This window comes from Saccopteryx leptura, chromosome 1, assembly GCF_036850995.1.
Source record: "Saccopteryx leptura isolate mSacLep1 chromosome 1, mSacLep1_pri_phased_curated, whole genome shotgun sequence".
NCBI lineage: Eukaryota > Metazoa > Chordata > Mammalia > Chiroptera > Emballonuridae > Saccopteryx > Saccopteryx leptura.
The window spans coordinates 179,284,979-179,297,391 of NC_089503.1; the positions used below are offsets into that span (position 1 = coordinate 179,284,979).

Genomic DNA, 12,413 nt, shown 5'->3' on the forward strand with positions numbered 1-12,413 from the left:
AACCCTGCAGTTCTGCCTCAGCCCCTTTCCTTCCAGCTCCCTATCTCCATGGGGCCAGGGCCTTCCTGATTCCCAGCACAAGGCATCTACTTGTGTATCTTGTCCCTTCCCAAGAAGGATATAGCAGCTTCTTTTTTTTTTTTTTTTTTTAAGAAATTTGTGACAGAGAGAGGGACAGACAGACAGGAAGGGAGAGGGATGAGAAGCATCAGTTCTTCATTGTGGCACCTTAGTTGTTCATTGATTGTTTTCTCATATGTGCCTTGACCAGGGGGCTACAGCTGATCGAGTGACCGCTTGCTTGAGCCAGCGACCTTGGGTCCAAGCTGGTGAGCTTTGTTCAAACCAAGTGAGTCCGCGCTCAGGCTGGTGACCTTGGGGGTCTCGAACCTGGGTCCTCGGCATCCCAGTCTGACACTCTATCCACTGCACCACCACCTGGTCAGGTTATAGCAGTTACTTTTCTCATGAAATCCCACATATGCCTGGTTCAAACCTTCTAGCCCCCCTCTACCCCTCCCTGATTTTTTTTTTTTTTAGCAAGACAGAGATACACACACAGAGAGAGAGACAGATAGATAGGAAGGGAGAGACATGAGAAACATCAGCTCGTATTTGCATCACTTTAGTTGTTCATTGGTTGCTTCTCATGTACCTTGACTGGGGGACTCCCGCTGAGCCAGTGACCCCTTGCCAAGCCAGCAACCTTGGGCTTCAAGCCAGTGACCTTGGGCTCAAGCCAGCGACTATGGGGTCATGTCTATGATCCTGCACTCAAGCCTGGGACCCTGTGCTCAAGCTGGTGAGCCCACACTCAAGCCAGTGACATCCAGGTTTCGAACCTGGAACTTTAGTGTCCCACATCAATGCTCTGTCCACTGTGCCACCACTGGTCAGGCCCCAAGGTCTACCTTATAGCAATAGAAATGTACAGTAGTCTCCCTCTTATCTGCAGTTTTGCTTTCCACAGTTTCAGTTACCAATGGTCAACTGCAGTTCAAAAATATTCAATGGAAAATTCTAGAAATAAACAATTCATAATAACTTTTATATTGCATGCTACTTCATCTCATCACGTGGCTTTGGATCATCTCACATTGTCACAAGAAGGGAGAGCACAGCACAATGAGTTATTTTGAGAGAGAGAGAGAGAGAGAGAGAGTACATTCACATAACTTTTATTACAATGTATTGTTATAATTGCATTTTATTATTTTTGTTGTTAATCTTTTACTGTGCCTAATTTATAAATTAGACTTTATCATAGGTATGTACATACAGAAAGAGGAAATAGGGGACAAAGGATTTGCAGAAATCTTGGGGAGAATACTTCAGGTTCCACAGGCCATGGTTCGGGGGGTTTCTGAGGGGAGGTCCTGTCTGATAGCAAGGTTACACTAACATTTCAGTAGCCCTGACATGCTGATGATAAGATCCACCACTCACAGCAAAAGGGAGAGATATGCTTCCCTCCCAGTGGCTGTACTAGCATACAAACACTTGATGCTGTAATTACCCAATGTCCTTGGGCACAGAATTTACTTTCCTAATACAGAACCAGGCCTTTCTGAGGATGCATTTATTTAATCAAAACTTTATCTCGGCCCTGGCCAGTTGGCTCAGTGGTAGAGCGTCGGCCTGGCATGCAGGAGTCCTGGGTTCGATTCCTGGCCAGGGCACACAGGAGAAGCGCCCATCTGCTTCTCCACCTCTCCCCCTCTCCTTCCTCTCTGTCTCTCTCTCTCTCTTCCCCTCCCGCAGCCAAGGCTCCATTGGAGCAAAGTTGGCCCATGCGCTGGGGTGGCTCAATGGCCTCTGCCTCAGGTGCTAGAATGGCTCTGGTTGCAACAGAGCATCGCCCCCTGGTGGGCGTGCTGGGTGGATCCCAGTCGGGCTCATGCGGGAGTCTGTCCGACTGCCTCCCCGTTTCCAACTTCAGAAAAATACAAAAAAAAAAAAAACCCAAAAAACAAAACCCAACAAAGAAAACAAAACAAAAAAACCCAAACAAACAAACAAAAACTTTATCTCAAAATATCTGGAGAAAACTTTTGGTTCTTTAAGAGTAATTTTGGAACGGTCACCTTGTAAAGTTTATATATTGGAATGAAGGCAGTCTTCACAAAAAGAAGAGGCAAAGTCTCTTCCATTTTGTCCAAATTTCACACTCCACTTCTGGCCCGGTTATTTGGGCGATGGCAGGTGTCACCATGGGTGTTCTCTCCCCCACTTCATGTCTCTGCTTACAAATATGTTCCCTCTCACATATAGGGGTGTTGTCCCTGACTCAGCCTTGCTGGAACAGTGTATTGGCTTAGTATTCTAGTCCTAGGACTTGGCTGATGCTGCTCGCCTTCTACCTGATTGCATGGTCAGCAGATATCTGAGATGGGAGGGTTAGACTGTAGAGGTGAGAAGACTGTCTCATGGTTAGGGTTCCCTTGGCACTGTGCTCTCTCCTGCAGAGATAGCTGACCTTCACTGTTCATACTACAGAAAAGCCAAAGCCATCTGTTTTCTTCAATCCCGTATCACTGCATCCCAAATTTTCCGTGGAAAGTTTTCAGGAGTTTGAGATCACAGTGCTTGTCATGAGCTTGGGGCCTTCAGAAACAAAGGTGCTGCTGGGACTCGTGTTAGAAGAGGCCACGTGGGCGGCGGAGTGCCCGGGGCAGGGGGGTGAGCAGGCAGTGATGGGCCGGACTCCGCAGCTGCAGAGCCAGTGTGCCCGGAGCACCTGCCTCGAGCCAGGCCTTGCAGCAAGCCCTCCATGCTTTGCCTCACCTGGTCTTCGTGATGTTGCCGTCACATAGGTAGGAACAGTTCCCATGCTGTAATAAGACAGACCCTAGCTTAGTCAAGGCCACATTGCTAATTCTGAATCAGGTCTGTACGACCCCAAAGCCAGTGTTTGTAATTATTGCTATGCTTTCTCTGTGTCTGGATTTGGAGGGTACCAAGGGCTGTGTCTAAGTCTGCTGTCCCTTTAGAATCCTGGCAGGGAGAAAGCAGTCTCCACACCCCACTATCTTACACTGTGAGTTCTCGTTAACTTTGGAGACCCCAGGTCTCTGGTGCTCTCTCTCTGGTACCTGGCTTAGGACAAGGGGGGGCCCAAGAAGTCTGCTTCTGCTGGGGGTGGGGGTGGGGTGTGGAGAGCACTCCAGCCTCTGGCCAGCTTTTGGTCCAGGAGATCTTCTGAGAGATTCCAAAATTTCTTTTGGACTGTGCCTGGATTTTCTCCATAGCGAAGAAAATAATAGAATGCCCAGTTAAATGTGGCTTTCTCATAAACAAATACTTTTTTTAGTATACCTATGCAATATTTGAGATATACTCACATTAAAAAAAAACAATTTGTGCCTGACCAGGTGGTGGCGCAGTGGATAGAGCGTTGGACTGGGATGTGGAGGACCCAGGTTCGAGACCCCAAGGTCGCCAGGTCACAGGCTCATCTGGTTTGAGGAAAGCTTGGACCCAAGGTCGCTGGCTTGAGCAAGGGGTTACTCAGTCTGCTGAAGGCCCATGGTCAAGGCACATATGAGAAAGCAATCAATGAGCAACTAAGGTGTCGCAACGAAAAACTGATGATTGATGCTTCTCATCTCTTTCCGTTCCTGTCTGTCCCTATCTATCCCTCTCTCTCTGTCTCTGTAAAAAAATAATAATAATTAAAAAAAAAGCAAATTGTTTATCTGAAATTCAAATTGAAAGGGGTATGGGGTATTTTATCTGGCAACCCAAGACCCAGGGTCATCTAGGGCTGAACTGCTGTTTGGTGGCAGGTGTCTGAAAACTTCAATCTCTAAGCCAGGCCTAGGTGTGTCTGAGGTTGCCTAGACCTTTGCTGGTGGCTTGGGCACACTGGGTGGCCTGAGAACCACCCAGTGGCAGGTGCACAGGCCTTACAGGAGTTGCATTAAGGGAATCTTCGCACAGAGGAGCCTGCACACTGGGATGCCAAGGGATGGAGTGACCTAGGGATAAGAGAGGGCTTTGAGGCCAAATAAAAAGGGAGGCAAAGCCTTTCAGCCACTGTGTTTGTACTCTAGGTAGGGCTGCCATAATAAAATACCAGACTTGGGGTTTACACACCAGAAATTGATTTTCTCACAGTCCTGGAGGTTGAAAGTCCAAGATCAACGTATGGGCAGGTTAGTTTTTTTTCTGAGGCCTCTCTCTCTGGCTTATAGGTGGCAGCTTTCTACCTGTATATGTGAATTTCCTTCTGTGTCTGTATCCTAATCTCTTATAAGGACACCAGTCATGTAAGATCAAGGCCCACCCTTGTGACCTCATTTTAATTTACTTTTTTGGACCCCTATCTTCATATATACTGTAGTCTCATTCTGAAGTTCTAGAGTTTAGGTCTTCAAATTATGGATTTGGGGAGGGTGAGACATAATTCAGCTCATAACATCCAGAAAAAGATTCAGGAAGCGTGTGAATTGGTTTGTGCAGGGAAGTGGCTCTGTCCTGGTACCTTGGGGACCTTGTACATATTCACATAGGCCACGTGAGCCAGGCTTGAATTGCAGCTGAATCTAAATCTTGGCAGAACACCTTGTAATCCTCACAGAACATGCAGGCTTAGGAGGCTTGTAAGGAGCTCAAGACCATTGCCACTGGCCTCCTATTGTCCTGGCAGCCTGTGGTGACATGGTTTCTCATCACCTGTTTTGTTCTGAGGATGCACGAGACTTTCTGCCTTGTCCTCCCACCACAGAGGGCACAGTTGCAGGCTGTCACCTAGCTGTATTAGTTCCTTAGCAACAGGGTGTCCCACCACTTAGTCACCTGGCCCCTTTTATCTCTGTGTTCCCCTGGGGTGCACAGGCTGCGGGGTGCTGACGTCTTTGGCTGCTCTTCCTTGCACTGTCCCTGTAAATAAATGTCCCATTTGGGGCCTGTTGTTTATTTGCCAGCTGAATCTGTCAGGCAGGATTTACCTTGTGCTTGACCGTTTGGCACAGGGGACAGGAAGCACAGACAGCCTGAATCCAGGAAGGAGACACCCGTGGAGAAGTGGGGACAGGAGTAAATAAAACATACAGCTGTTCTTAAAGGGAAATGGCTGGTGGGGGTCAGTTCTGTGCAGTCACACCAAGGTGAGGTGGCAATCAGAGGACACTTAGGGTGTGCTCAGGGCTGATGAGTACTGAGAGGCTCCTGCACATATGATTGAATATTTTAAAAGCTGCTAGAAATAAGGGCTAGATATCCGGGGTGAGGGTGGGGGTTCCTCCTGTGTTTGACATCTAGACCCCTAACTCCTGACAATGGGCATTTTGGAGGCTACATCTACCTGAAGAAGGAACACTATTCTGGTAGGGTGAAGAGTTGAAAGCTCACCAGCGGCATAGTCATTTAATACCCTGGGGTTCAAAACACATCTCCTTAATTTACAGGCTACAGCATCTCAGGTAAATGATTTTTAGCTCTGTAGGCTTTAGTTTTCTCAGTCTACAAGATGGGACTTTTTCTTCATTTGAGTTGTGAAGATTGTGTAATTTTCTCACTGTATACTTACTATGTGCCCCATATGTGCTAAATATTTTATATGTGTTATTTAATTCTCAACAACCCCCAGGGGTCAGATTGTTATTATATCAATTTCACAGATGAGTAAACTGAGGCACTGAGAAGTAACTTGCCTACAGTAACACCAGTAAATATTGTCAGAATTCAAATGCAGGCAGACTCACTCAGGAGCCTGCCCTCTTATCAGTGGGCTACAAAAATTTATGCACTAGGTAAAGTGCTTAGCACATAATAAGCATGACACATGGTAGCAATTGTCATTTTTAACTTTTTCTTACTTGAATTTGAGAAAATTGACAAGGGCAATAAAATATATAAGAAAGCAAGACAAAAGATGTTCTCTTTCTCTTTCTTTTTTTTTTGTATTAAAAAAATTTTTTTTTTTTGCATAAAAATCTTCTGTTTGTGATCAGAAAGAAAAAAAATCACGGAAAAAATAAAGTCAATTATAACCCTACAAGGAAAGAGGCCTTTGGCTGAGGCCTGATGTGGAGAATCTTTGAGATCTTTTCCTGAAACTCTGGTTCCTTGTTGGCAGAAAAATACAGAACACCTGAAACCAGTCCACCGAAGTGAAGGAAGTCTCCAAGACACACAACCTGGGGCTGAAACACAAGCCTTACTCCATGTTGCTAGATCCAGTGGGCGGATGCTTAGTGTGAGAGTCAGCAAGGGGCTGGGCCTGAGGCACTGCCTAGACACCTTGTCCTGTCCGAAAATGACGCCACAGAAACATGGCTGGTTTATTTGTGGTCTGGGGAATTACTTGGGAATCTGGATTCCGGTAGGGGTCAAGACTTGGTTTCAGGAGGGGGAGGATGCATTCTGGGGAGCATTGTGAGGTCAGCGTTTGCGTTTCCTTGGCAACAGAAACCTGTGATTGGGTCGCAGAGCGCATCCCCCAGGAAGTGGCAGAAAGGGACTCGAGGCCCGAAAGGGGGACTTCGTGCCCTCGAGGTCTCCGCTGAGTCTCCTGGCAGTCAGTTCCCGAGACCAAGACTTAAGCCGCGTTCCCAGGAGAGGCCTGGGCCGCCAAATGGCGGCCGCGCAGCCCTGCGGTCCCCTGCGCGACGGCCACTTTAAGCTGCTGGAGACGGTGGTGTGCCTGAAGCCCGGCGGCGCTCAGCTCGTGGATCCAGAGGCGACGGGGTTGCGCGCAGTGACCAGCGACCGCGGTTCCCGCTCGGGCTGGTGGTGCTGGCGGCGGCTGTTCCGCCGGGGCGCAGCGCGGGGTCCGCGCGGGAAGGCCACGTGCGCGCGGCCCGGCGGGACGGCGGCGGAGCGCGGCGTGTGGGGTGCCTCGGGCCTGCGGAGCCTGCTGCGGAGGCTGGCGGCGTGGAGGCAGCGCGCCCGGCGGCCCGCGCGCCTGGAGGAGATCCCGCTGCTGGTGCTGGGGCGCGCGCAGGGCGCCCCCTAGGCCCGCCTCCCTCTCCCCCGTCCCTCGTCCCTCGCCCCTCGCCCCAGCCCTGGTCCTGTGTTAACAAAGGCGTGTCGTGAAAACAAACCCAGTAACGTATGAATGAAAGGACATGGATTTGGGGAAGATAAACATTTGAATCCCATCGTCTCGGTGTTGCGTTTTTAGCAAAGTCAAGTGGACCCATGCAGCCGACGAAGCGGTCGCACTGTCTCTTCCTAAACCAGCGCGGGAGCCGCAGTGGTTTTCACTTTCAATCTGTGCAAGGAGCTGGGGGATTAATAAAATATACACATATGTGTATATTTAAGTGGGAGGCTGAGCTCTTTATCAGTATGAGTGAACTCCTCATATATCTTTTGTGTAAGATAACATATGAGCCATGGCTTGCAGGTGGGATTGCGGGAGTTTGAGAAATGAGTAATCTGGAGACTCCTGGGTGGGTCTTTAGCGTCTTTGTCCATGAAAACCTGCCACTGATACTCTGGCTCTTCGGGCTTCTGAGGATGAAAAAAAAAGTATGAGATGTGAAAGTGCCGGAAGTAGCTGAAGAGCTGTGCCCAGGGAGGGTATTTATCACGTTGTTAGAATTGCCTTTCCTTTGGGTTTGCTCAGACCACTAGGCACACCTGCTTCCTACCTTCCTGCCCAGCCACCGACCTGCCCTTGTAACTAGCGAGCTAGAAACACTGCGCAACAGGTCTAGGAGTTCTGTTGCTGAAATGGTTGTGGAGAGATCCCCATGCGTCAGGGGTCTGTCCCTGCCCTTCACCTCTTGGGAATAGGGATGTGGGGAATCTGGAAGCTGCTTAGTTCAGTGCATTGGGAGGGCAGGAACCTGGGAAACTAAGAAAACCAGGAAAACAAACCAAAAAACAAGGCATAGGCCAGAATGCTGGGGCCAGGGAGCGAGGCCCTACAGGCCAGAGTTCTCTGTAATTGAGGTTAGGTGTATTTTGTACTTTTACTAACCTCTTTATTCCTGCCATTGGCCAAACAGCTTAAATTATTCCATAGGGTTATGGCAGCGAATGCATTTTCATCAGAAAAGGTGCTAAGCCTCAGAGTCAACCCCCATCCTCATAAGGAAACCGATGCCATTGGCAGATGCCTGGTTGTACCAGGGATGCCAGATGCCTGAAGGAAAAGCTCTTTCATAGGGGTGGCCCCATGGGACCCTCTCTGTTTGGAGAGGTTGAAGTTGAGAGGCCAGAAAAGGAGAAACCACTAGAAGAATACCAAATTGATGAAATTTCAAATACTAGAACAGAGGTGTTACTGAATAATATGTAAGAAATTCCAGCCATTTAATGTTTCCTGGGTTTATTACCTTAAGAAGTAAAAGAACCAAAGTAAAGTAGATAATTCTCTTGAAACTTCCTGTTCGTGAAGTTAAGGAAATTGGTCTAGACCAGGGGTAGTCAACCTTTTTATACCTACCGCCCACTTTTGTATCTCTGTTAGTAGTAAAATTTTCTAACCGCACACTGGTTCCATAGTAATGGTGATTTATAAAGTAGGAAAGTAACTTTACTTTATAAAATTTATAAAGCAGAGTTACAGTAAGTTAAAGCATATAATAATAATTACTTACCAAGTACTTTATTTTCGCTAAGTTTGGCAGAATAAATCTTTATAAAACAACTTACTATAGTTAAATCTATCTTTTTATTTATACTTTGGTTGCTCTGCTATCACCCACCATGAAAGCTGGAATGCCCACTAGTGGGCGGTAGGGACCAGGTTGACTACCACTGGTCTAGACTGTGCCTGGGTCTGTGACACACACGCACATGCACACACATCAGCTCTGTGTGTAAGCACATGGCATATGTAATGTCTGGCTTGGAGAATGTGTCATGGTGGTTTCATGTGTGTCCTCTGTCTTCCCAGTTTCCCTCTCAGGTATACACACAAAGCCTTACATGTTTGCTGATGCTGTCGGTGATGGGTGCCTGCTGGCCATTGGTTATAATGGATCCTCCTGGACCAAGAGACAAGTTATTTCTACTAGATCTGCTGGGCTGATCCACCGTGGGGTATCTCCCACCAAAGCCCAGATTCAGCAGAAACATGGCCCTTGGGTGTAGATGCTACATCAGGGCATTGGGATAGAGTACCTGTTAGTGGACACTTCCCCTATAACAGGGACCCAAAACTATGGCCTGCGGGCCGCATATGGCTCCCTGAGGCCATTTATCCGGCCCCCTGCCACTCTTCCGGAAGGGGCACCTCTTTCATTGGTGGTCAGTGAGAGGAGCACAGGATGCAGATGCGCAAAGCGCGGTGTCGCTCACTTACATACAGTACTACTTCCAGTGACGCGGAACACATGCGTCATATCACTTGTTACAGCTAGCAGTGACTAATATGGAACCAGACTGACCATCTCATTAGCCAAAAGCAGGCCCATAGTTCCCATTGAAATACTGGTCAGTTTGTTGATTTAAGTTTACTTGTTCTTTATTTTAAATATTGTATTTGTTCCCGTTTTGTTTTTTTACTTTAAAATAAGATATGTGCAGTGTGCATAGGGATTTGTTCATAGTTTTTTTTTTAATAGTCCGGCCCTCCAACGGTCTGAGGGACAGTGAACTGACTCCCTGTGTAAAAAGTTTGGGGATCCCTGCCCTATAACATACCCTTCAATCCTGGAACTTTACAGTATTTTTTTTTCTTTACAGGGACAGAGAGAGAGAGTCAGAGAGAGGGATAGATAGGGACAGACAGACAGGAATGGAGAGAGATGAGAAACATCAATTATCAGTTTTTCGTTTTGACACTTAGTAGTTTATCGATTGCCCTCTCATATGTGCCTTGGCCGCAGGCCTTCAGCAGACCCAGTAACCTCTTGCTCGAGCCAGCGACCTTGGGTCCAAGCTAGTGAGCAGTTTTTATTTTGCTCAAGCCAGAGGAGCCTGCGCTCAAGCCGGCAACCTCGGGGTCTCGAACCTGGGTCCTCGGCATCCCAGTCCAACGCTTCATCCACTGCGCCACTGCCCGGTCAGGTGGAATTTTACAGTATTTCATGGTGACATTATTTACTTCTGATTTTCCACGGCTGGAGTAGCATGTGACTTGTTCCAACTCCTATATCTATCTTCCTTGGAGAAGAAACCAAGAGAAAGAAATGCAGGGCCTCATTACTCCTATACATTTTCTCCTATGCTTTTTCCTAAGGGTTTTATAGTTTAGCTCTTATGTTTAGGTCCTTGATGCATTTTGAGTTAATTTTTGTATATGGTGAGAACTGCAGTAACTCAGAGCACAAATACTCGATTCAAACCACTGCACAAAGGACTTGACCAAACTTTAACTGGGCCTCTAGCAGCCTAAGGCCCTGGGACAACCCAGCCCCCTTTTGATGTCCTCTCTGGAAAAGCTCAGGGCTGTGAGAAGAATTTTGTTTGCTTTAGCCAACACCTGAAGATAGACCCCTGATTTCCTTTTCTTAGAGCTTTTACTAGTGAGGACTTAACATTGTTCCTTTGTTCCTTTGAGATGTATTCCTACCTCCTACAACTCAAGAGTATCTTTCTCAAGGACCTGAGAGACATTCCTTTGAAATGTAATCAAGGAAAGGATAGGGCTCTGTCTCCCAGCCTCTGTGGGAGGAAAGACTGCTAACTGCTAATTGTCAGCTAGCAGACACAACTGGTCTAACCACCTCCTTCCTCCACACTCACCAACCTCTCATAAATTTGCACTTGAGCTTCCCTTGTTCTTGCACCCCCAGCACAAATCTGAACGGAGCTCAGCTCCTTCCCTTGCTGTCTGTAGTTATTGAATAAAATCTATTTTCAGAGCTTTAACTAATGTCTGGCTTTGTTTATCTTTGACAATGGCTACTGTCAGGATCCAACTTCATACTAGGCCCATACTATAGTCCAAACAGGGAGGTATAAACAGATCCAGGGGAGGAATCTTCCCGTGTGCGCTGATGAAACTCCTTCCTCTTCAACCCTCTTTAGGCCAGTGTACCTTTCAATATGGTTGCCAGTCACCTGAGACAGAACCACCTCGTGTGTTGGTTAGAAATGCATATTCCTAGGCTCCATCTGGGTCCATTGACTCAGAGGGGTGCCTATGGGAATCTGTTCTGTGCTTTCCCAATGTTTCCTACGCTTAAAATTTGGTGTCCCTAACAGGTGGCTGTGTAATCATGATTTTTATTTACTGCAGTATGATGCTTTGACCTCTGGGCCTTGTACACCTGGAGAGGCACTGCCCCCTCAGGTTAGCGACTCCTAGAGGCAGCCACCAACTTGGATACGCAAAACAATCAGTCCTGAGTCCACATCAGTCCTCCCCTCCTCCTTCTGTTGGACTCCTGCAGTCTGGGCCACTATCTCCTGCCCTAGATCTCCCAGGCCCAGGTACCTGCCGAGAAATTATTCCAACTATTCAATCCTGTCTGTTCAGCTTGCCTACCCTGCCTTGCCCATGTCTTTCTGGGAAAACCACAATAAAGACTCCTGATCATGCTTTCCCTTCGCCTATTCTGCCTGCTGACCAACCTTGCTGCTTCCTTACTAGGTATGTATGGCATGTGTTTCTAGGGGTCTGTGAGTACAAAAAACTTCTTCTGTGTGACTGTCATTTCTGTGCCTGAATGTCCCCTTGTTTCTCGACAGTTTGGCTATAATCAAGTGCTGTGTCTGCGTGTCTTACACACCTGGTTAAAGTAAATCCTGGACACATTTGAAAGAGTGGGAGAGTGGCCAGTTAAGACTCGTGATTCCTGAATGCCGCATGAACACATTGCATATTTCATGGATTTTGAGTTTTGGTTCCTCAGCTGCCTCGTGTGTATTTGCGGTATTGTGTGGTCCTTGGAGTTCAAGTGTATCATGTAGTGTATAATGAAAAACTGGAGTTTCACGTGTCAGGAATTTTGGGGCCTATTCGGTCTTTCCATCTGTCCCATGTTAGCATACCAGGTGCTCTACTTATAATTAATTGATGTCTCACAGGTGACTAACATTAGCTATATTTAACCTACTTTATGAATTTTGTCTATAATCCATAAGCTATTAGCTTTATTATCTCTGCTTAACATGTTAAGTTTCTTTTTTCCATCTGTTTTTCTTGTCATCTGAGGCCCACTAAGTGGCTAGGAATGTTTGGTAGAACCTTGCAATTGTCCCCGAGTGGGGCAGGTGTCAGGGAGGAGCTCAGGCTTTACTCAACAGCATGAGTGGTACATTCTCAGCAGGGACCGTGGAGCCCTCCAGTCAGGGCTGCACTCAAAGCACAGGTAGACTAGCTAGCCTCTGGCAATGAATGCCTCCCTCAACAGCACAGGAGGCTCCTCTCAACTTTCTCTGGTTTTCCCCTTGGCTTTGACAATATTTACACTTCTGAGTGTAGGCTCAAGAAACGATCCCCTTTGAGGAGGATTTTCCTTTGGGGGAAAGGATCCAAAGGGGAGGTTTGAGAGGGCTTGGCCGCTCTC

The 12,413-nt window shown here is 47.4% G+C and overlaps 1 protein-coding gene across 1 annotated transcript; it reads left to right on the forward strand.

The window, feature by feature from the left end:
• The first annotated feature begins 6,283 nt into the window (after positions 1 to 6,283).
• C1H1orf202 (chromosome 1 C1orf202 homolog) lies at positions 6,284 to 7,112 on the forward strand. Its single transcript, XM_066360892.1, has one exon. It carries the CDS (start codon positions 6,578 to 6,580, stop codon positions 6,956 to 6,958), a length of 381 nt encoding a protein of 126 aa, XP_066216989.1. The 5' UTR covers positions 6,284 to 6,577; the 3' UTR covers positions 6,959 to 7,112.
• Positions 7,113 to 12,413: the final 5,301 nt, after the last annotated feature.